Genomic DNA, 25934 nt, shown 5'->3' on the forward strand with positions numbered 1-25934 from the left:
GAATTCCAACTAGAAATCAAATTCATATTTACACCCAAAGGTAAGCCAAGATATTTAAACAGAAAGTGTCCTTGAGCACAACCCGAATGAGCCACCATTTCAAGCATCTCTTCCGAAGACACATTTACCCCAAAAACATTAGACTTACCAATGTTAATTTTTAAGCCCGAAGCAAGAAAGAAGATATTGAAAATTCGAATAATATCATCCATCTCTTCATGATTTCATTCCGACACGATAATAGCATCATCGGCATAAAATAGGTGAGAAATTTTAACTCTTGAATCCCCCACTACAACACCTTTAATAATGTTAGAATCAACAGCCCTCTTCAGATCCAAGTGAAGACCTTCCATAATTATTAAAAACAAAAATGGACTTAAAGGATCTCCTTGTCTAAGACCACTCTTAACCCGTCTCTTGTATGTTGGGTTTCCAACAAACTTTAAAACGATGATTCATATATTAAATTATTTTAATATTTGATAAAGGACTCTTATATCAAATTATTTAAAATTTCAATCGGAAAAAAAAAAAAACTTGTTTAAATGTCTATCTTGTTCAATTTCTCAAAATGTTTCGGAACAAAGATATGCTCTTTCCGTTATATTTATAAGATAAGGGAATATATATAGTCATTGTTGGAAAAACATTGGTAAAAAGTATGTTTTCACCAATATTTAGACACAATTTAATATATGATAGAGTGTTATATATTGATGATTAGTTAGTGAGTTTTGTAGCCTTTAACGAGTGCTTTACAACTGTCTAAAGTGTGTCTAAAATGGATTAAAAGTCAATGAGATATCGAATCTCAAAGTTGATCGTTTGGAGCAAATTCTAGAGAGTTTTTGCATTTGTCCCACATCATGCATTGGTTTCAACTATAAATAGTTGCCTTGAGGGTTTGTAGAAATACACACCAAATCGTATAAGCATTCTTGTACGATATGCGTTTTCCTCTCAACCGCAACATGGTATTCCCGTTCCGGTTTTTCTTTCAGGCAATGGTTCAAGTCCGGCAGTACGTTGCTTCGTACCGTGTACCCTGGGAATAGCCGAAGAATCTGTTTAAGAGAATTCTGTCAAACACAAGCCCGGTTCAACCTAATATCGGTTAGATCGTTCTTAACTTTATCTTTTTGATTATTTATTAGCAATCTGATTATTACGTTTATTATAACATGTTTAGTTATTTTAGTTTCCTATATTATTTTACCTACAAACTTAAACAGATGCATGTTCCATGAAATTGATATGCTTATAATCAGATTTGATATGCTTATATAATTTTATAAACGAGTTACAAGCATATTAATGAGTTATAGATCTTATAGTTATTAATCTACTTTAACATGTTGAACGATTAGGAATTATAAACATATATTTACTATACATATGGCTTTTAATATGTGTGAATTGTGGTGAACATATATAAATAAATACAGACTTCATACACATCCTTCTCCGTGTTGACTGTTAACGGAGTTTGTAATTAAATTGGTGATATTAAAGATTTATATTTTCTTTCTAAATTGTGAATCGAGCTATTATTATAGTATAATATATATCCATTATCCAGTGGTAGTAGGATCTTTTAAAATAGTGGAATATCTTACCATTATATAAATTAAATCAGAAAGTAGTAGACCTTTGAATTATTGATCTATATTTGATTGTGATTTTGATTATAATATGTCTGAATATATGCCTTCAAACAAATAATTGTTCATTATTTGTTTCGCCATTGACCCACCGTTACTATTATGATTTGCGATGTTTAAATTTTATAATTATAATTATAATCAAATCTGGGATTTGCGATATTTTGATTAAACCATGTATGTAATGTGTTTATATTATTTGATGTTTATCTGCTTATCGGTTTTAATCTGATACGGTAAAGGACATGTGGTTATATATATTTATTATATTATATATCATGATCATGAGAAACTAAATCAATACTCTGTACATGATAAATTAAAGGGTAATAATATGTACACAACTCACTTTTGTTATGTAAACAACCATGATGTTTTACAGTATTGTAATTTATAATATTGTAAAACACCATAGTATGGTTGTGTACATAACAAAAGTGAGTTATGTACATATCAATTCCCTTAATTAAAATTGTGCCATTTTTGCTTACGACACGTTTGTGCTATCATCCGTGTTTACTACGTAGTATCATGACAACAATATTAATATTTAATAGCTGGTTTAATTAATTATTGATTGATGCTACTGTGATTGTATACATCGGAATTTAACGTTATGCAATTTATATTTCGAAAAAATTACGCTGTTGGTACCTATGGTTTGTTTACATTTTCATTTTTCATTCGCTTAAGCTTTGTGGTTGGTGCCCCAACCTAACGTCAGTCACCCTTTTAACGTTAACCCCTCACATGTGCCAGGCATATGAGGGTAATTTCGTCCTTTAATTAATTTATTCCATATAAAAATAATTGACGCGCACCAATTGACTAGTATATACGTTTGAATAAAAACCCTAATCCCTAATTCACTATAAACCCAAACCGTCTACTGTATATGAACTTCATCTTCATCGTATGAACAAAAATCAATAATATCATCAAATGATCAAATTGGACTTCGAAATCAATTGTACTAGCTTCCTTATCCTGCGACTTGAAGAAGTTGTGAATCCGAACGATGAACTCGAATCGAATTGTTGTGAATTTGAGCTTGTTAATCCGATGAAATGATCTTCGAACCTTAGATATTGTGTATGAATTGTTAAAATACAATGCAAATTTAGAATAATATGAAATTAGTAAATGTATATAGGTAAAATATCTAGATATTAATATGTATAAGAAAATATCTAGATATTAGAATATGAGAGAAAAATCTAGAAATTGAAATGTAAAAGAAAAATCTAGATATTTGTAGGTTGTAGAAATATCTAGATATTTATATATCCATGGAAATATCTAGGTTCTAGAATGTTCCATGGAGTAGTATAAATATGGGAGGAGATTTCATTTGTAGAGTGTGTGAAAGTTGTGAGAGTGAAATAAGAAGTGAGTTGTGAAGAAGAGAAGAAGAGTGTGAGTTAGCGAAAGTAGAGAAGAGAAAGCTTGTAAGTAATATTGTAATTGTAATTTAATATAAGTGTTTTTGTTAAGTTTCCCGATCAAGCCTTAGTTTGTGTTTAAGTTCTTAGTGCACTTTTGTTGTTCTTATTATATGGTCGGCTCTGCCGCCTAAGTAATACATGGTCGGTTATACCGCCTAAAGATATATGGTCGACACTGTCGCCTAAGTACATTGTGCACTAAGGATTTATAAAATTAAAGGCTAACCAACGTCAAAGTGTTGGTGTAGTGAGTCTAGTATAGTCTAGGTCCTCTATAGTGGGTGTGTTGGGCTCGTCGAAGCTTCCAACAATTGGTATCAGAGCGGGTCATTCGGGACCATTGCTAGTGGAGGTACTCATCGGTAAACGTTGGACGTTTACATCGACTTGTTTTCACCAAGGCTCTAAGGGAGATTCTGTCGGAGCACAGTTAGGAACTGTGAAAGCTCATCGGTCAGGGACCAAGCTTATTGGACGTTGGACGTCATGATGACAGATCTTGCAAGTACGAGCAGTGGAATCAAGAGTCTCAATAACCACAACTATGGTTATTGGCGGACTTGCATAGAATCCTACCTACAAGGACAGGATTTATGGGAAATAGTTGCTGGCAGTGACACAACGCCTCCACCGAAAGAAAATGCTGAAGCCTTGAGAAAATGGAACATCAAGGCCGGGAAGGCTTTATTTATATTGAAGACTACAATCGAGGAGGATCTATTGGAGCACATCTGTGACGAGAAAACACCAAAGGCAGCTTGGGAAACTTTTGAAAAATTATTTTCAAAGAAGAATGAACCACGCCTCCAGCTCTTGAAAAATGAGCTCGCGGGTATCTCACAAGGAAGTCTGTCTATTTCTCAGTATTTCACCAAGGTGAAATCAATTTGCCGTGAGATATCTCAACTTGCTCCTGAAGAGAAAGTGAGTGATGCAAGGATGAAGAGAATTATCATCCACGGCTTAAGATCCGAGTATAATGGATTTATAGCCGCTGTGAGAGGATGACCTACTCAACCATCATTAATAGAGCTGGAGAATCTATTGGCAAATCAAGAGGCATTAGCCAAGCAGATGAATGAAGTAACCGTAAAAGACGGAGAAGATGCACTCTTCACCAATAAAAAGAAAGCAACATCTCGAAGACAAGAGGCGATGAAAGAAAGTAAGACATATGGGTGGAAGGGTCACCCAAAATCAAAAGGCAACGCTTCAGGGGGAGCTCAACAAGGAAGAAGAGAGCATCGCCAACAATACGGGGAAAATGATAAGAGAAAGAATGGTGAATGCTTCAATTGTGGCAAGAAGGGTCATTTTGCTCGAGAATGTAGATTCCCCAGAAGGCGAACTTTCGAAGGAAATGTGGCCGCCGCAAGAGATGAGAAGAAAGAGGTCACATTCGAAGCAACCATTAATGAGGAAACATGGGATGCAGAAGCAGGACTCTCCGTTGAAGCTGACATGGATGATCAAGCTCTTGCAGCAACCTTAAAGTCAAAAATAAACTACAAAGATGATTGGATCATTGATTCTGGGTGCTCAAATCCTATGACCAATGATGAGACGAAGCTGCAAGAAATGGAGGATTACAAAGGAAAGAGAGTCGTGTTGACAGCCGACAATTCAAGGTTGTCTATTTCTCACATTGGAAAGACAATAATTCCAAATGAAGGCGACTCTCATAAGCTCCAACTCGAGAAGGTGTATCTTGTCCCTGGCCTAAAGAAGAATTTACTGTCAGTACCACAATTGACAGCAGAAGGGAACTATGTGCTCTTTGGACCAGAAGATGTGTCCGTATTCAAGAGGGTAAAGGTGGTTGGAAATCCAGTTATGCATGGAAGAAGAATAGAATCGGTCTATGTATTATCTGCTGAAACAGCTTATGTGGATAAGACTCGAAAAAATGAGACGGCTGATCTTTGGCATGAACGTCTTGGGCATGTGGGCTACAACAAGTTAAATGTGATGATGGTAAAACGCATAGTAAATGGGCTTCCTCAAATTGATATCCGAACAGATACAATATGTGCTGGATGTCAATTTGGCAAAGCTCACCAATTGCCATTCAAGGAGTCAGCGCATCAGTCCAAGACACCACTAGAGCTCATACACTCAGATGTTTTCGGCCCAGTGAAACAAACATCACTTGGAGGTATGAAATATATGGTGACATTCATTGATGACTTCTCAAGATATGTGTGGGTTTACTTCATGAAGGAGAAGTCGGAGACTTTTCTGAAGTTTAAAGAGTTCAAGAACAAGGTAGAAAGTGAGCTCAATACTAAGATTCGATGCTTACGCACAGATAATGGAGGAGAATATTTATCAACCGAGTTCAATATCTATCTTAAGAAGCACAAGATCAGAAGGCAATTAACTTGCCCTAATACTCCACAACAGAATGGAGTGGCAGAACGTAAGAATCGTCATCTTGCTGAAACCTGTCGAAGTATGCTTCATGGTAAGAATGTACCAGGAAAATTTTGGGCCGAATGTATGAGGACGGCTTCATACGTGATTAACAGACTCCCACAAACAAAGTTGGTATATATTTCACCATATGAAAGATTATGGAAGATCAAGCCAACCGTCAACCATCTCAAGGTTTTTGGATGTGTATGCTACGTCTTCGTACCAGATCATCTGCGAAGCAAATTTGATAAGAAGGCAATTCGGTGCATTTTTGTCGGTTATGATGAATCAAGAAAAGGATGGAGATGTTGTGATCCAAATACTGGGAAGTGTCATACTTCAAGAAATGTGGTATTTGATGAAGCTTCTTCATGGTGGTCACCTCAAAAGATAGAGATTCCAGAATCTCATGGATTAGAAGAAGTTCCAGAAGAGAAAGAAGAACATAAAGAGCACATATCGGATCCAATTAAAGAAGGAGATGGATCGTACTCTAAGGAAACAAGTCCATGGAAAACTGGGGTACATCAATCTACATTCGAAGAGGTTCGTCCAAGCCAAATGGATGCCGAGGAGCATGTACAAGAATTACGGAGATCAACAAGGCCGAGGCAACCTAATTCGAGGTATGCCAATGCTGCTCATGTGGATCAATTAATACATATTGAGCCTTTCACTTATGAAGAAGCAGCACAAAGTCAAGAATGGCAGAAAGCGATGGAAGAAGAAATTAATGCACTAAAAGAAAACCAGACATGGAGTTTAGTTCCAAAGCCAAAAGATGTAAAACCAATATCTTGTAAATGGGTTTACAAGGTGAAGACTCGATCAGATGGCTCCATTGAAAGGTATAAAGCTCGACTTGTTGCTAGAGGTTTTTCTCAACAATATGGGCTGGATTATGAAGAAACGTTTAGTCCAGTGACGAAGATCACAACAATTCGAGCTCTACTAGCTTTAGCCGCTAGCAAATCTTGGAAGCTGTGGCAGATGGATGTCAAGAACGCTTTCTTACATGGAGAACTTGACAAAGACATTTATATGGAGCAACCAAGAGGCTTTAAGAACAAGATCCATCCTGAGCATGTCTGCAAATTAAAGAAAGCACTATACGGCTTGAAGCAGGCTCCAAGAGCTTGGTACGGGAAAATTGGTGAGTTCTTAGTACAAAGTGGTTTCACAGTTGCTCCTTCAGATTCTAGTTTATTTGTGAAACAAGATCAAGGAAAACTAGCCATAGTGCTAGTATATGTGGATGACTTAATCATCACGGGAGATCACTATGAGGAGATCCAAAGAACAAGAGAGAATATATCTATCAGATTTCATATGAAGGAGCTTGGAGAACTCAAACATTTTCTTGGACTCGAAATAGAGCAGAAAAGAGAAGGATTATTTCTGGGACAACAGAAATATGCGCGAGATCTTTTACAAAAGTATGGAATGCTTAATTGCAAACCTATCTCAACCCTAATGGATCCGAATACAAAACTACGAGCAGATGAAGGAAAAAGTCTTCAAGATGTTACCATGTATCGAAAGATGGTCGGAAGTCTTATTTATCTCACACTAAGCCGGCCAGACATATCTTATGCAGTTGGAGTGGTTAGTCGATACATGAGCAATCCAAAGAAGCCTCACCTTGATGTTGTACGACGCATCTTAAGGTATGTTAAAGGCACTATCAACTTTGGTATTTTATACAAAAAAACAAAAGAATGTCACGTGACTGGATATTGTGACGTCGATTACGCTGGAGACTATGATACACGACGGTCAATAACTGGATACATGTTTAGTCTTGGATCGGGAGTAATATCATGGTGCAGCAAGAGACAACCAACTGTATCCTTATCAAGCACTGAAGCAGAATATCGATCGGCATCATCAGCAACACAAGAAATTACATGGTTGAAACAACTAATGGAAGATCTTCATCAATCAACAGATTATCAAGTAAATCTTCTTTGCGATAACCTATCAGCTATACGACTAGCAGAAAATCCAGTCTTTCATGCAAGAACAAAACATATAGAAGTGCACTATCACTATGTTCGTGAGAAGGTCCTTGAAGGAAAAATTAAGATGGTGCCAACAAAGACAGATGAACAGGTTGCAGATATATTCACCAAGAGCCTAAGTAAATCAAAGTTTGAAAAATTCAGAGAAGCACTTGGAATGGTCTGCAAGACATCGTTGGAAGAAAATTTGCATTGAGGAGGAGTGTTAAAATACAATGCAAATTTAGAATAATATGAAATTAGTAAATGTATATAGGTAAAATATCTAGATATTAATATGTATAAGAAAATATCTAGATATTAGAATATGAGAGAAAAATCTAGAAATTGAAATGTAAAAGAAAAATCTAGATATTTGTAGGTTGTAGAAATATCTAGATATTTATATATCCATGGAAATATCTAGGTTCTAGAATGTTCCATGGAGTAGTATAAATATGGGAGGAGATTTCATTTGTAGAGTGTGTGAAAGTTGTGAGAGTGAAATAAGAAGTGAGTTATGAAGAAGAGAAGAAGAGTGTGAGTTAGCGAAAGTAGAGAAGAGAAAGCTTGTAAGTAATATTGTAATTGTAATTTAATATAAGTGTTTTTGTTAAGTTTCCCGATCAAGCCTTAGTTTGTGTTTAAGTTCTTAGTGCACTTTTGTTGTTCTTATTATATGGTCGGCTCTGCCGCCTAAGTAATACATGGTCGGTTATACCGCCTAAAGATATGTGGTCGACACTGTCGCCTAAGTACATTGTGCACTAAGGATTTATAAAATTAAAGGCTAACCAACGTCAAAGTGTTGGTGTAGTGAGTCTAGTATAGTCTAGGTCCTCTATAGTGGGTGTGTTGGGCTCGTCGAAGCTTCCAACATGAATCACCTTACTGAACTCGGTTTGGGTTAGGAAGATGAAATGCACAGAAGGAAGGAAGAATAGTTCAAAAAAAAAAAAAATAGTTCAAGATAGGATATCGTGTTAAGCAGGTGTGGGCATGTGGGATAATTTGTGGGGGTTAATTTACCGTTCGTATTTCCTATCCTATTTTTCTTATCATAAATCAAATGAAATATGAATTTGGTTGAATATCGTCAAGGCTTAGTTTATTACTCTTTGTGAAAACAAATGGGGTCTGCAAAGGTTGGGGGGTCTTATATACAGAATGAAGTTAAATTACCAAACTACCCCTTTGTGTCAACCTTTGGGCCTAACTCGTACATGGACTGCTTTTTACTTCAATTTTATTATAATTGCAGCCCAATTATTTTTTTTTTTTTTTTGCTATTATAACTATGTACTTGTAAGTTATAACAGCAATTTGAACTTAAATTATGTAGTTAATCTATGTTTTTTTTTTTTTTTTTTTTTTTTTTTTCCTTTTGCATTCTTTTTTCCATTTTTTCTTTACATTTGATATATTTTGAAAGGTTTAAAATTTCATAGTTTGGTGAAACTTTCGGAATAATGCAACATCGTAAACGAATAGTAACACATTTATAAATACACAAAGGTCTTAACAATATTACAACTATACATATCAGTACATGAGTACACATTTAGTACAAACTGATACACACAACTAATACATTAATAGCAGTACATGATTGGGTATTTGTTCGATTGGGGTGTATGGTTCATCGAATTGACGATTGTTAGGGTTTCTTACTTGAGACCTGGTTCAGATTTAATTAGGGTTCGAATTGGTGATTAACCCTAATTTTTGGTGTTCTTTCGCTGCTATTGAAATTTCTGAGATCTACCGAGCACTCGTTGTGAAATTGTTCTTCATCTCTTCTCTTCTTTGTTGATTATTGTTTGAGATCTGTTATTATTTTCTTTTAGATCTGGTATTGTGGTTACGTCAACACTGTGCCCAACTCTTGAATCTTGGTCCATTGAGACTTCAAGAAAACCTGATCAAGCATAGCTATTCATTTAACCTGTGATTGTGACTATTTGTTATATTATGCTTTCTATTTGCAATTATTCATTGTTTATCTGAATATTTGTGTCTAATCTGTGGTTATATCTGTTCTTGTTGATTGTTGTGTATTTGATACTTGCTTATCTTAATACAAGATGAGTGAGGAAGGTGTTACTGCTATTAGTAATTTAGACTTTGGTGATCCTCTGTACTTGCATGCTAGTGATATATCAAGTACCCCCTTAATTACCATTAAACTAAGGGGGACTGAAAATTACAAAGTATGGTGCTCTGCAATGACTCTTGCCTTACAAACTAAGAATACATGGGGTTTTATTGATAAAACATGTATTAAAGATACCGAAGATGAGGTTTTAGGCAAACAATGGGATAGGTGTAATGCAGTTGTTTTGACTTGGATCCTTGGATGCATTTCAGAAGAACTGTATTTAGGTCAAGTGTTTTCAAAAAATGCTTCTGATGTATGGCAAGAGTTAAAGGAGACATATGATAAAGTTGATAAGTCTGTGATTTTTAACGTTCATCATCAAATAAATTCTTTACACAAAGTGGCATGAGTATTTCTGACTATTATCACAAGTTGAACTCATTATGGAAACAGTTTGATGCTTTGACATGTTTAACTTTATGTTATTGTGATAAATCAAAAGGTGTTATTGAACATGTTAATATGCTAAAGTTAATGCAGTTTCTAATGGGATTAGATGAAGTGTATGCTCCAATTAGAAGTAATATTCTTACATCTCAGACTGAAATGAATGTTAAAACTGCATTTTCTATTATTTTAAGGGAAGAATCACATAGGGGGTTTGGGTAATAAACCTTCAACTGGTTCTTCTTCTTTTGTTTCACAGTTTCAGGGCAATAGTAACAGAAGGTTTAATAATAATAGAGGTCCTAACCCTAATCTTAAGTGTACACATTGTGGTATGATATGACATACAATAGAGAGATGTTTTGAGATAATTGGTTATCCTGCAGATTTTAAGAAAAGAAATAATAACTTTAATCAAGGGTCTCGGAATAAAGGAAAAATAAATTCAAATAATAGTACTGTTACTAATTCTGCTGACCATTGTTCTAGTTCTGGTTCTTCTTCTTTTCCTTTTTCACATGAGAAGATACAGAAGTTAATGAGTTTGATTAATGAACCATCAGTTCAAAGTGGATCTGGAAACTTTAAAAATAATGCTGCAGGTGTGTTTTACAATGAAAGTAAAATATTTAATAAAAAATTTAATAATTTTTGTTGTCTTAATTCATCTATGCAGTCTTATAACCCAAGCAATGCTTGGGTTGTGGACTCTGGTGCAAACCAACATATGACATCCACAATTAATAAAATGATTGACATTGTTGATGTATCTGACCTAGGGTTAACTGTATTGTTGATGTATCTGACCTAGGGTTAACTGTTGCTCACCCTAATGGTACACAAGCTATTGTGTATAAAATTGGAAATTACAAACTCTCAGATAAAGTTGTTTTGAAAAATGTTCTTGTTGTTCCTCAATATTGTGTGAATCTACTGTCTGTATATAAACTTGTTGAAGATGCTAATTTGTTTGTTCGTTTTGATAATAAAAAATGTTACATTCAGGACTTGGGGAAGGAAACTGTGGAGACTGGTAGTCAAATTTGGGGTCTATATTACTTTGATAATAGTGGTGAGTATTGTATCAAGTCCAATTCTGTTCAACTGAGAAAGAATTGCCAATTATGACACAATAGACTTTGTCATCCTTCTGACCAAGTGTTAAATGTACTAAAACATAAGTTAAAACTGGATAGTATTGCTACAAATGATCCATGTGATACTTGTCATAAAGCAAAACAATCCAGAGAACCTTTTCCTTTGAGTGATCATAATACTCAAAGGATAGGTGACTTGATTCACTTACATGTTTGGGGTCCTTATAGAGTAACTAGCAAAGAAGGTTATAAATATTTTCTAACTATTGTAGATGACTATACAAGAGCTGTGTGAATTTATATGTTAAAAGATAAAACTGAAGTGTTTGAAAATGTTGCTGAATTTTATAATCTGATCTTAAATCAATTTAATGTGTCCATTAAAGTTTTGAGAAGTGACAATGAAACTGAATTTACTAACTGGAGAATGAATGGATTTGTTAAAAACAAAGGAATAATTCATCAAACATCTTGTCCTTACACTCCACAACAAAATGGTGTTGTGGAGAGGAAACATAGACACATGCTAAATGTAGCTAGGAGTCTTATGTTTCAGGGAGGGTTACCTCTTTATTTGTGGAGTGAATGTGTATTGACTGCTTGTTATCTTATTAACAGATTGCCTACTGTTGTGCTGGATGGAATGTGTCCCTATGAGCTTGTATTCAATTGTGAACCAAATCTCTCCCACATAAAAACTTTTGGGTGTTTATGTTTTTCAAATATTTTAAATGAGAAAGATAAGTTTGAAAGTAGAAGTGAAAAGTGTGTGTAACACCGTACTTTTTTTTTTTTTTTAACAACACAGCGGAAGTCATACTTACAAAACGTTCCCTTATGTACACACATAAACATATTTACTACAAATTCATTTATCAATACATATTTAACAAACAACTGGTGTTACTTTAATATCCGATTTTATATAGAAAACATCAGAGTTCGAGACTTGTCGAACACAACTCAACGCGCCCATCTTCTCCCATGTCCACAAAAGCAAAAGACCTATAACCTGCAAGGGGGAAGGTGGAGGGGTTAGCACGAAGCTAAGTGAATGGACTAATCTAACAGCTAAAATACATAGGTACAATCACTAGAACACGCATCATCAAATTAGGCAGACAGTTAATCAAATAACCACTAGAACATACAGAAATAGAGTAATCTGCCATTAGCAAATCACATAAAAGCGATACAAGTACAATATCATACAATAGTTAACAATCAACTACTTCCAAAGACTACCAAAATTATCTACAGCAACGGTCAATCCAAAGCAACCGTGATAACTACAAGGAATGGTCACTCAGAAGCAACCATCTGGGTAATCCAAAGCAACCCATTGAGAGACTCGGCGGCGTGGCCGGGCCAACGACCCCAGTTGATCAGTCTAGAGTCTACCGAAAACTCATAACTCTGTATCACTAGTATAAGTCTTCCACACGTGACGGACGCGTGATTCCGGCTTATATTAATCATACAACATCAATGAGCCCAACCTAATCAGAAGCAAGGTTGATCTCTCCTGACCTGATCAGAAGCAAGGTCGGTCCAAATAACACGCGGGGCCACAGTCTACAACACTATACAACATAATTCAAATCATAGTAACTAGTTCAATGGCCTAGGTCATGTCACTATATGCCTTAACGGCTAGATTAACCCACTCACCGAATACCAGCACGAGAAGAACTTAGAGATCTTATATTTCTGAGTCTTCACTTCTCCTGATCACCTGGAAAAGATACAAATAAAGTCAGTAATTATATCCTGATAATATTCTATCAACAAGACAGACACAAAAACGAGATAGAAATAAAAGAATCATACATGCTCAATCAACCGTACGAGTAACCCCATCACACGCACGTTTGAGAACACTCAACCGTGCGGTTGACAACTCACTCGTACGTTTGGTCTATGACCAAACATCCAACAATGACTCACCTGATCCGTACGGTTCACTACACGAGTGACCAGTGACTCGTACGAGTCACATCTCAACTGTACATATCATCACAATCAAAACATAAGTTCTCATCACCACTCACTCGCATGGTTCACCACACGATTGACTACCTCAACCGTACGAGTGAAGGCTCACTCGTGCTAGTGATGAAGAACAGTAGCAACAGCTAATTATATGGGTTTCAACCCAAAATCACAACATCAAATATCAATACATACACTAAATCAACACCTAAAAATATGTAATCACTATATGATAAGTCTACATCATAATTTCAACCCATAACGACACTCTAAAGCGTGTAAAACAAGGCATACACCATAAAACCCCTTTTTATGACCAAAATAAAGTTTGATCCAGATTATTAAAAGTTTACCATTGGAAAGGATTTTTCATTACAATTCCAACGATACTTGATTCATCAAAAACGGAGTTACGATTTGAAAGTTATGACCAAAACAAGTTTCCACAAATCTGACCCTGTGCTCACACGTGTGACTAAGGTCTCACTCGTGCGAGTGAGTCCTCACACGTGTGGTTGACCTTCAAAAGTGTGGTCACTCATACGAGTGACCTGTTAAAAGTGTGGGTGCTGATGAACACCTACAGCTCGCTGTTTTCGCGTTTTTTGACCCCAAAACATGATTTTTACTCAATCTGATCATGAAACCACTTCAAAAACATCATATAACAACTATAGAACATATATCTAACAACAATTAACACTAACAAACACAATTCATCAAGATTCAAGCATCAAAACTCACTTTTCTCAAGAACACAACAACCCAAATTACACAAGATTCAAGCAATGATTCAAGCATGCTAACCTGGTTTGATGATTACAAAGATGATATAAATCAGTTTCTAAAGCTCCACAAACCAATTTCAAGCTTGGATCAAGTTAGGGTTTTGATGTAGGTGAAAGATATAGAACGAGGTGTTTGGTGAATGTAACATCCCGCCTTTTTCCGTCTACTTTTTCGTTTAACTATTTTAAACTCCGTTATATGTTTATAACATCTCCCGTTAATACGCGTTTCAAATTATCTCGTTCAGGTAATTTAACGCACCCGACTACAACTTGAGGGACTTGTTTTGCCAAAACCCCAAAATGGTGACTAGCACTTGACTAGTCAACCATCTTCCACCTCCATTTTTCATTTTTTTTTCTCTTTTCATTCTCTACTTTCATATTTTCTTTAAATTCATCAAAAAGCAAATCATCATCCATACTAAATCGATCAAGCTTCGAGCCAAACAAATTACATATTTGAACTCCTCGTGATCTCCTCTTCGATTCCATACCAATCTCATTGCATTTGGGTAACTTTCTAAAATCACTAATTTTTGTGTTCTTGAGATTTTTTGAGTTACAAGGTTGTTAATTAGTGTCTATGGCTCTAGTCTAACAAGATTATGTGTTTGAATTGCTTGATTTGTTGTTTGGAAGTAACTTGCATAAACTAGCAAAATGGGTGTGTTTAATCTTGAGTTTTAGATGATTAAATGTTGTTAAATGTTATAAATGCATGTATTAAATGTGTTCCTAGTGTTACTAGCTTCATTTTGATGTATAGGTTGCATGAGAAAACTCTAAGAACTTGTTTAGTGATTTTTGGTGGAATTGAGCTAGGGTTTAATGAACTTGAAATGATTATTTGATGCATTGATTGCCATGATTTGTTGTTAGTAAGTTGTTAGTTGTATTGTATGCTCAATTACCTACGAAATGGCATGTCATAGGTATGCATTGAATGCCTAAATCATTAAATGTGCATTGGTGAGTTTGAAGCATTAATGTGTGCATTGAATGATCACTTGGTTTGAAAACTCGGTTGTTACAAATGAGGTTTTTGATTAATGAATTGTGTTTAGTTGCATTCTACGTCAAAAGAGCTTTCCAACGATATAAGGTGCGAGTCCTAAGTGTTAGCGGTTTGTGTTTTATGCACAAAAAGGTTTTGGATTGAGACTTGAACATTTGGGACTGGCCAGGCACCAGCACCCGGCCTTTGCCGCGGCGCGGCCCTTTCCTGTCGCGGCGCGACATATAAGGGGGCCAGGTTCTGACCTCCTTGTCCCAAATGTGAAAAATGTTTGGCCCGTTCTAGACCTCCAATTCACATGCAACTTGTTCTAACATGCTTATATATGAATAATTAGCATAGAAAATTTGTTCGGGACCCGACCCGAACATGTTGACTTTTTCGTTGACTTTGACCGACCAAAGTTTGACTTTTTGTCAAACTTAACCAATTGATTATGCAATCTTTCTAACTTGTTTCTATACATGTATCTTGCATGAAACTTGACTATTTGCTTCACATGCTTCATAATCGAGTCGTGTTGAGCCATAGGACTAATTGAGCAACTTTGACCCTTCGTGACTATCGTTATTGATACAACCTATTTGTTTAGGTCGAGACTAGCGCTGTCCTTTGCGCACATTACTTGTTGAAGTACTTATTTACTCTTGCAATCAAAGGTGAGATCATAGTCCCATCCTTCAAACAACTTTTATGCTTTAAACTATGGGATGAGAAACATATACGTATCATACTTTTACACTTTGAACACAAGTACGAAAACGAACATTCCACGTACGGGTTTGAACAAAAAGCCTCAATTCAATTATCATTAGTTACACTTGCAGGGTGTAAACGTGAACTTATATTATGTGATCACATGGGCTTGACGAGCCTCATTCGGACGGTTCGCTACCGTTAGCGGATGAAATATATTTTCGGGTCTAGTGTATGTTCTAACACTACGCGAAGGGTGCAAAACAGTTAAGTTTGATAATTGGGTGCCCGCGAAACAAATAACAACTTTGGAATGCAAATGATTTAGATAATCATATTATATTAAATCTTGTGGTTCAAATGCAACGTTTACTAAAACACCTATGATTTCACCAACGTTTTCGTTGACAGTTTTCTATATGTTTTCTCAGGTCCTTGAAAGCTACTTGATACATGCTTCCGCACTCTTTTTGATACTTGCTTGGATGTCGAGTATACATGCATAGATGGAGCGTCTTTTGACTACTTTAAATTGTGTCGCATAGGTTTCATTCGTACGTTAAACATTGTAATGTAACTAGTCTTTCGAACTACATTTGTAAACTTGAAACATCCTTTTTCTTATAAAATAAATGCGACATATTTTGGTCAAAAGTCATAATAAAGACTTATGACCACGCAACGGGACCGAAGTAGTCGGCGCCGTCAAACATGATTTGGTCGGGTCGCTACAGATGGTATCAGAGCGTTGGTTGTAGGGATTTAGAGTTCATTGGTGTCAACCCCGAGTCATAGGGTACATTGGTGAGTCTAGACTACAACCGGCATATAGACTTGAAGTAGGAATTACTTGACTATTTGTGCATTTATACTCGAACGCTTCTACTCATATCTACTCTTATTTCATCTAAATCTCACGTTGTTTAATTTGATTGACACGCCACCTTGACTATATGAAATAATGTCGAATGCACATATGAATCAGGGTAATATAATTTCCGGGATTATATTACGGTGACTCATATGAACGTTCCGACATTATGACATAAAGAATTTAAGGCGAGTCAAGGAAAATTTTCTCTCTATCTTTATTCCATATCACGGTTAGTATTATTTAGAATACTAACCAACGGTATTCTTTTGTTTTGAAGGAACAATGCCTCCTCGTCGTGCACCACGCCGTGAAACACCCGAACAAGCTCTACAACGCATGATAGCCACCGCCGTAGATGCGGCCATGGCCGGTCACTCATCCAACAACAATAACAATAATAATAACAACAACCAAAACAACAACAACAACAGCAATGGAGCCGGTAACTCAAACGAGGGATGCTCCTATAAAGCCTTCATGGGGTGCAAACCTCACACTTTTGATGGAACCGGGGGACCGGTTGTGCTCACCCGATGGTTTGAGCAAACGGAAGCCTTCTTTAGCATAAGTGGTTGTCGGGACCAAGACAAGGTCAAATACTCCACTCACACTTTCGCCGGTGTCGCTCTTACATGGTGGAATACTTATGTACAATCGGTGGGTACCGATGAAGCTCACGCCCTCTCTTGGGCCGATTTAAGGGAAAAGATGGTCATCGAATATTTCCCTCGCGAAGAAACCCGAAAGCTCGAACAAGAGCTAAGAACCTTGGAGGCGGTCGGAAACGATCTCAATGCCTATAATCAACAATTCGCCGAACTATCCTTGATGTGCCCAAACCTCGTGAACCCCGAATCTCAAAGGGTCGAACTTTATATGTATGGTCTTCCAAAGAGCATCAAACAAGGGGTGATGTCATCCAAACCCGCTAACCTACAACAAGCTTTGAACATGGCCCGCCAATTGATCGAAACGGTTGACGAAATCGTAGTACCGGCGCCTAAAGCCGAGGACAAGTCGGGTAACAACAAAAGAAAATGGGAAGCCCCTCAATCAAGCAACAACTACAACAACAACTTCACCAAAAAGCCTTTCACCTCCGACGCCAAGAAAAGTTATGGCGGAAATAAATCCTTTTGCAACAAATGCCACAAACACCACTATGGTGAATGTAGCAATCTATTTTGCCACCGGTGCCAAAGGGGTGGTCATGTGGCCAACGATTGTAGAAGTGCCGCCCCCGTCGCTCAAAAGGTGCCCAATGCACCAAAATCGGGTACTTGTTATGAATGTGGCCAAACGGGTCATTTTAGAAATGCCTGTCCGAAGAAGAAAGCCAACCCCAACACACGCGGCCGAGCTTTCAACATCAACACCGAGGAAGCCCGAGATGACAATGAATTAGTCACGGGTACGTTTCTCCTCAACAACACTTATGTTACTTGTTTATTCGATTCGGGTGCCGATAAGAGTTTTGTATCCAAGACTTTGACTCATTCTTTTAGCACTCCACCACTTCCACTAGATACCACTTATACCATTGAAGTGGCTAACGGGAAACTATTAAGTGCCGACACATATTACCGGGGGTGTACGTTAAACATTTTGGGTAAGGAATTTGAAATTGACTTGATACCCATGGAACTAGGAAGCTTTGATGTAATAATCGGTATGAATTGGTTAGTCAAAACGAAATCTCACATCCTTTGTGATCTTAACGCAATCCGAATTCCTATCGAGAATGGTGAACCTTTGATTGTTTATGGCGATAAGAGTTGCACCAGGCTCAACCTCGTTTCGAGCCTTAAAGTTAGAAAACTACTCCGTAAGGGTTGTTTTGCGATCCTTGCCCACGTTAAGAAAGTCGAGTCCGATGAGAAGCATATCGATGATGTGCCTATTGTTAGTGACTTTTTCGATGTATTTCCGGACGAATTACCGGGTCTTCCACCCCATCGACCGGTTGAATTCCAAATCGATCTTATTCCGGGAGCCGCACCCGTAGCACGTGCACCATATAGACTCGCTCCATCCGAAATGCAAGAATTGCAAAGTCAAATCCAAGAACTACTTGATCGTGGTTTTATCCAACCTAGCCATTCACCTTGGGGCGCTCCGATTTTGTTTGTTAAAAAGAAAGACGGATCCCTACGAATGTGCATTGATCATCGTGAACTAAACAAATTGACGGTTAAGAACCGATATCCTCTTCCTCGCATCGATGACCTCTTTGCTCAATTACAAGGGTCTTGCGTATATTCAAAAATCGATCTCCGCTCGGGTTATCATCAATTAAGGGTTAAGGGGGAAGATGTCTCCAAAACCGCTTTCCGAACTCGTTATGGTAGTTATGAATTTCTTGTAATGCCATTTGGTCTCACTAACGCACCGGCGGTGTTCATGGATCTTATGAACCGCGTGTGCAAACCGTATCTTGACAAATTCGTTATCGTGTTCATCGATGATATTTTGGTCTATTCAAAAAGCGAAGAAGAACACGAGGAACACCTCCGACTTGTGCTTGAACTTTTAAGACAAGAAAGACTCTATGCCAAATTCTCCAAGTGTGAATTTTGGTTGAAGGAAGTTCAATTTCTTGGTCATGTTGTAAGTGACCAAGGTATTAAAGTCGATCCATCAAAAATCGAAGCCATTAGTAAATGGGAAACTCCTACTACTCCGACTCACATTCGTCAATTCTTGGGTCTCGCCGGGTACTATCGTAGATTCATCGAAAACTTCTCTTTGGTTGCACGTCCTCTAACCGCATTAACTCACAAGGGAAAGAAATTCATTTGGGCGACCGAGCAAGAATTCGCGTTCCAAATCTTGAAGACAAAGCTTACCACCGCTCCTATCTTGTCACTTCCCGAAGGCAACGATGATTTTGTTGTGTATTGCGACGCCTCAAAACATGGTTTTGGGTGTATGTTGATGCAACGAACGAAAGGCATTTCTTATGCTTCTCGACAACTCAAAATTCATGAACGAAACTACACGACACATGATCTCGAACTCGGAGCCGTTGTCTTTGCACTTAAAATGTGGAGACACTATCTTTATGGAACCAAGAGTACTATCTTTACCGATCACAAAAGTCTCCAACACATCTTCGATCAAAAGCAACTAAACATGAGACAACGAAGGTGGATTGAAACCTTAAACAATTACGATTGTGAACTTCGTTACTATCCCGGGAAGGCAAACATAGTAGCCGATGCCTTAAGTCGAAAAGAAAGAGCGATGCCTCTTCGTGTCCGAGCCTTAAACATCACCATCCACACCAACCTTAATAGCCAAATTCGGGTAGCCCAAGATGAGGCTCTCAAGGATGAAAACGTTTCACACGAGCTCTTGAACATTCTCGTCTCTCGATTCGAAACTAAGGAAACCGGACTCCGATATTTCGCCGGAAGGATTTGGGTGCCTAGTTATGGGAACCTACGAAGTCTCATTTTAGATGAAGCCCATAAGTCACGATACTCGATCCACCCCGGTGCCAATAAGATGTACCACGACCTTAAACAACAATATTGGTGGCCGAACATCAAAAGGGACGTAGCTACTTATGTTTCCAAGTGTTTGACATGTTCCAAAGTCAAAGCCGAACACCAAAGACCGTCCGGACTACTTCAACAACCCGAGATCCCGCAATGGAAGTGGGAAAGGATAACGATGGATTTTATCACCAAACTACCAAAAATGACGGGCGGTTATGATACCATTTGGGTTATTGTTGACCGTCTCACCAAATCCGCACACTTTCTTGCCATGAAGGAGACCGACAAAATGGAGAAACTTGCGCAACTTTACATTAAAGAAATCGTAGCCCGACACGGTGTACCTTTATCGATTATCTCCGACCGAGATGGCCGTTTTGTTTCTAGATTTTGGCGTACCTTGCAAGAAGCGTTGGGAACGCGTTTAGACATGAGCACCGCATATCATCCTCAAACCGATGGACAAAGCGAACGTACAATTCAAACCTTGGAGGACATGTTACGAGCTTGCGTGGTTGATTTTGGAAAAGCTTGGTACAAGCACTTACCTCTCGCCGAGTTCTCTTACAACAATAGTTATCACGCGAGTATTAAAGCCGCACCTTTTGAAGCGCTATACGGCCGAAAATGTCGTTCACCTCTTTGTTGGGCCGAGGTAGGCGACTTGCAAATCACCGGACCCGAACTCATTCACGAAACCACCGAGAAGATCGTACAAATCCGAGATAGGCTCCGGACGGCCCGGAGTCGTCAAAAGTGCTACACCGACAAAAGACGCAACGACCTCGAATTTCATGTCGGTGACCGAGTAATGTTAAAAGTTGCACCTTGGAAAGGTGTAATCCGTTTTGGGAAATGCGGGAAGCTAAATCCGCGGTATATTGGTCCTTTCGAAATCTTGGAGCGTATTGGAAACGTTGCTTATCGTTTAGATCTTCCGCCTCAATTGAACTCTGTTCATCCTACCTTCCATGTATCTAACTTTAAAAAGTGTCTTGCCGAACCCGATATCGTCATCCCTCTCGAGGAACTTACTATTGATGACAAGCTTCATTTTGTGGAGGAACCGGTTGAAATTGTGGACACCTCCGTCAAGACATTGAAACAAAGCCGAATCCCGATTGTTAAAGTCCGTTGGAACGCCAAAAGAGGACCCGAGTTTACTTGGAAAAGGCAAGATCAAATGCAAAAGAAATACCCTCATTTATTCCCAATTCCGGAAACGCAGGATTCCGAGGAAGAAACAACGACTACTACGCCTACTTAAATTTCGGGACGAAATTTCCTTTAAGGAGTAGGTAATGTAACATCCCGCCTTTTTCCGTCTACTTTTCCGTTTAACTATTTTAAACTCCGTTATATGTTTATAACATCTCCCGTTAATACGCGTTTCAAATTATCTCGTTCAGGTAATTTAACGCACCCGACTACAACTTGAGGGACTTGTTTTGCCAAAACCCCAAAATGGTGACTAGCACTTGACTAGTCAACCATCTTCCACCTCCATTTTTCATTTTCTTTTCTCTTTTCATTCTCTACTTTCATATTTTCTTTAAATTCATCAAAAAGCAAATCATCATCCATACTAAATCGATCAAGCTTCGAGCCAAACAAATTACATATTTGAACTCCTCGTGATCTCCTCTTCGATTCCATACCAATCTCATTGCATTTGGGTAACTTTCTAAAATCACTAATTTTTGTGTTCTTGAGATTTTTGGAGTTACAAGGTTGTTAATTAGTGTCTATGGCTCTAGTCTAACAAGATTATGTGTTTGAATTGCTTGATTTGTTGTTTGGAAGTAACTTGCATGAACTAGCAAAATGGGTGTGTTTAATCTTGAGTTTTAGATGATTAAATGTTGTTAAATGTTATAAATGCATGTATTAAATGTGTTCCTAGTGTTACTAGCTTCATTTTGATGTATAGGTTGCATGAGAAAACTCTAAGAACTTGTTTAGTGATTTTTGGTGGAATTGAGCTAGGGTTTAATGAACTTGAAATGATTATTTGATGCATTGATTGCCATGATTTGTTGTTAGTAAGTTGGTAGTTGTATTGTATGCTCAATTACCTACGAAATGGCATGTCATATGTATGCATTGAATGCCTAAATCATTAAATGTGCATTGGTGAGTTTGAAGCATTAATGTGTGCATTGAATGATCACTTGGTTTGAAAACTCGGTTGTTACAAATGAGGTTTTTGATTGATGAATTGTGTTTAGTTGCATTCTACGTCAAAAGAGCTTTCCAACGATATAAGGTGCGAGTCCTAAGTGTTAGCGGTTTGTGTTTTATGCACAAAAAGGTTTTGGATTGAGACTTGAACATTTGGGACTGGCCAGGCACCAGCACCCGGCCTTTGCCGCGGCGCGGCCCTTTCCTGTCGCGGCGCGACATATAAGGGGGCCAGTGTAGCGACCCCGACAAATCGTCAAGTGACGGCGTCGGCTATGTGGGTCCCATTACCTGATTATAAGTCTTTAAGATAACGTTTGACCAAAATATGTCGCCTTCATTTCAAAATAAAGATTGTTTCAAAGTTTACAAGAATTGTTCAACCAAAAGTTAAGTTACAACGTTATAGATACGATTGAAATCTAGGCGACACGGTTTAAAGTAAAGTCAAAAGACGCTCCATGAAATGCATGTATACTCGACATCGGATGCAAGTATCAAATAGTAAGCGGAAGCATGTTTCACATATCGTGCAAGACCTGAGAAAAACATAGAAATCTGTCAACGAAAACGTTGGTGAAATCATAGGTTTAAGTAAGTAAGTACAAGTGAACCACAAGATTTGCATCAATGAAATAATAGTAATACATTCCAAAAGTTTGTTTCACGAGCACCCAATTATCAAAGCTTAACATTCCTTCCATTGTATACCCCATCACTTAGTGCTAGAACAAACACTGATTCTCGAAATTATATTTCATCCGTAGACGGTAGCGAACCGTCAAGGATGAGGGTTGTCAACCCATATGGCCATATAACATAAGTTCTCGCTTACACCCGGCAAGTGTAATTAATGATAATCGAATTGAGGATTTTGTTCTAAACTCGTATGTAGAATGTTTGTTTTCCCGTTCTTGTGTTCACTTAGTTCAAAAGAATCGTTTATGTTTTCTCATCCCAATATAAGTTCAAAAAGAGTAAAAGTGGGACTATGATCTCACCTTGAGTGCACGAGTAGTAAAGTACTTCAACAAGTAAACGTGTGCAAAGAACAATGCTAGTCTTGACCTAAACAATAGGTTGTATCAATAACGGTAAACACGATAGGTCAAAGATGTTCAATTAGTCCTATGGCTCAATACGACTCGATTAATATAGCATGTGAAGCAAATTGTCAAGTTTCATGCAAGATACAAGTATAAAAGCATGTTAGGAAGATTGCATAATTAATTGGTTAAGTTTGACAAAAAGTCAAACTTTGGTCGGTCAAAGTCAACGAAAGTCAACACGTTCGGGTCGGGTTCCGAACTATTTTTCTGAGATTTTTATTCATATATAAGCATGTTAGAACAAGTCTCATGTGAATCGGAGGTCCGTAGTATGCCAAACATTTTTCGTATTTTGGACATGGAGGTCAGAACCTGACCCCCTTATATGTCGCGCCGCGACATGAAAGGGCCGCGCCGCGGCAAAGGCCGGGTGCTGGTGCCTGGCCAGTCCCAAATGTTCAAGTCTCAATCCAAAACCTTTTTGTGCATAAAACACAAACCGCTAACACTTAGGACTCGCACCTTATATCGTTGGAAAGCTCTTTTGACGTAGAATGCAACTAAACACAATTCATCAATCAAAAACCTCATTTGTAACAACCGAGTTTTCAAACCAAGTGATCATTCAATGCACACATTAATGCTTCAAACTCACCAATGCACATTTAATGATTTAGGCATTCAATGCATACATATGACATGCCATTTTGTAGGTAATTGAGCATACAATACAACTAACAACTTACTAACAACAAATCATGGCAATCAATGCATCAAATAATCATTTCAAGTTCATTAAACCCTAGCTCAATTCCACCAAAAATCACTAATCAAGTTTATGGAGTTTTCTCAAGCAACCTACACATCAATTTGAAGCTAGTGATACTAGGAACACAATTAAAACATGAACTTTTAACATCTAACAACATATGATCATCCAAAATTCAAGAACAACACACCAAAATTCAAGTTCATGCTAGTTACACTAAAACAACGAGATCGAGCATATAAATTACACACACAACATCACAATGAGCCATAGACACTAACTAACACCATTTCAAGTCAAAAACACGAATTTAGAGAAATCTAGAGTTTTAGAAATGTTACCCAAACGAGATGAAGTTGGTACCAAAATGAAGAGGATGAAGAGAGGATCACGAAAATGTAATTTGTTTTGAAGTTTGCTTCCAATCCCGAATTTAGATGATGATTTTATGAAGTTGGGGTTTGTGTGTGTGTTCTTGCTAGAGAGAAAGAGAGAGAGAGGGAGATGGTTGAATGGTGGTGATTGGGGTGGACTAGTTGACCTAGTCAACTAGTTTGCCCCGTGTCAATTTTAGTCCCTCGAGTTTAGAAGCGGGTGCGGGATTTAACCGATCGAATATTTTAAATTACACGAGAGTACGGGAGACGTTATCTTCCAACAACGAGAATATTTAAAATGTTACATAACAAAGGATACGAATCTAGATACGAAGGGTATTATTTAAAAAGAAAAAGACGGGCGTTAAAATAATTTAACGGAAAAATGCGGGATGTTACATTATCCACACCTCAAAAGAAATTTCGTCCCGAAATTTAGTTGGAAGTAGTAGTCGATATCTCTTACTCGAGACTTTACGTTGTCAATGCTATGAATAAGTGAAAGTACGTTCTTGAGGGTTCTCATGAATTTGGATAGTCAGGGTTTTACGTTGCATTAAGGTTCGGTTTTTACGATCCCCGGTTTCAACTGGTTTTCCTATGAAGAGAAGTTTGTCATCGATAGTTGATGTATCCAGCAGGATTGCACGTTCCTGTTCCGCAGGACACGTTTCTAAGTTTGTTACACGAAATGTAGGGTAAACGGAAACTTAATTGAGTCGGAAGTTCTAAACGGTAGGGAGCGGTTCCAATACGCCCCAAGGTTTCAAAAGGGTTAACATGTCGCGGGTTTAACTTTCCCTGATTCCCGAAACGGATTACACCCTTCCAAGGTGCGGGTTCTCAATATTACGCGGTTACACACTGGGATTTGTGAGGTTCTCCTCTAAGTTTGGTATAACTCTTCTGGCGACAATGGGTTGTCTCGAGCCCTTCTCGGACTTGAACGATCTCAATTGTTGTTTCTTGATGGAGTTCAGATTTCGGTGGTTGATGCTTTGGTTAAATGAACAGGGGTATGACATTAGCGGTCATATAAGGTTTCGAAAAGTGCGCGTGAACACACGAGTGGTAACTACTGTTGTAAGAGTGATCTACTAAAGGTGACAATACGAGTTTGTGAGATGTCTTTCCAAGACGTAAATCGTTCGTTTGCTCGGTTCGTCAGTTTGTGGGTGGTACGCGGTACTCATGTCTAAGCGGGTTCCCAAGGTTTCTTGTAAAACTAGAAGTGAAACGAGTATTTCGATACAGAATAATTGACAAAGATACACCGTGTTGGAATAGAATCTCTTAAGATACGTTTGAACAAGTTAGTTAGGGTTCGAAAAATGTTCGTTAGGACTATTCACCCTCGTGGCGAATACTTATGTAATATGAGGAGTTTCTCTATCCATGGAGAAATGTTACAAGGAGTTTCTTTAAACGGAAATGCGAACGGTAAAGATAGTAGTGAAATGAGGACTTAGAATAGGATGAGTTTACATCTCGAGGTTGCTATAACGTGCCTCTAGTTGTCAAAAG

The 25934-nt window shown here is 37.8% G+C and overlaps 1 protein-coding gene across 1 annotated transcript; it reads left to right on the forward strand.

The window, feature by feature from the left end:
• The first annotated feature begins 9608 nt into the window (after positions 1-9608).
• Positions 9609-11941, forward strand: LOC139854681 (uncharacterized). Its single transcript, XM_071843972.1, has 6 exons — positions 9609-9980; positions 10076-10202; positions 10264-10401; positions 10456-10671; positions 10881-11141; positions 11478-11941. Exons 1-6 carry the CDS (start codon positions 9609-9611, stop codon positions 11939-11941), a joined length of 1578 nt encoding a protein of 525 aa, XP_071700073.1.
• Positions 11942-25934: the final 13993 nt, after the last annotated feature.

This window comes from Rutidosis leptorrhynchoides, chromosome 6 (genome assembly GCF_046630445.1).
Source record: "Rutidosis leptorrhynchoides isolate AG116_Rl617_1_P2 chromosome 6, CSIRO_AGI_Rlap_v1, whole genome shotgun sequence".
NCBI lineage: Eukaryota > Viridiplantae > Streptophyta > Magnoliopsida > Asterales > Asteraceae > Rutidosis > Rutidosis leptorrhynchoides.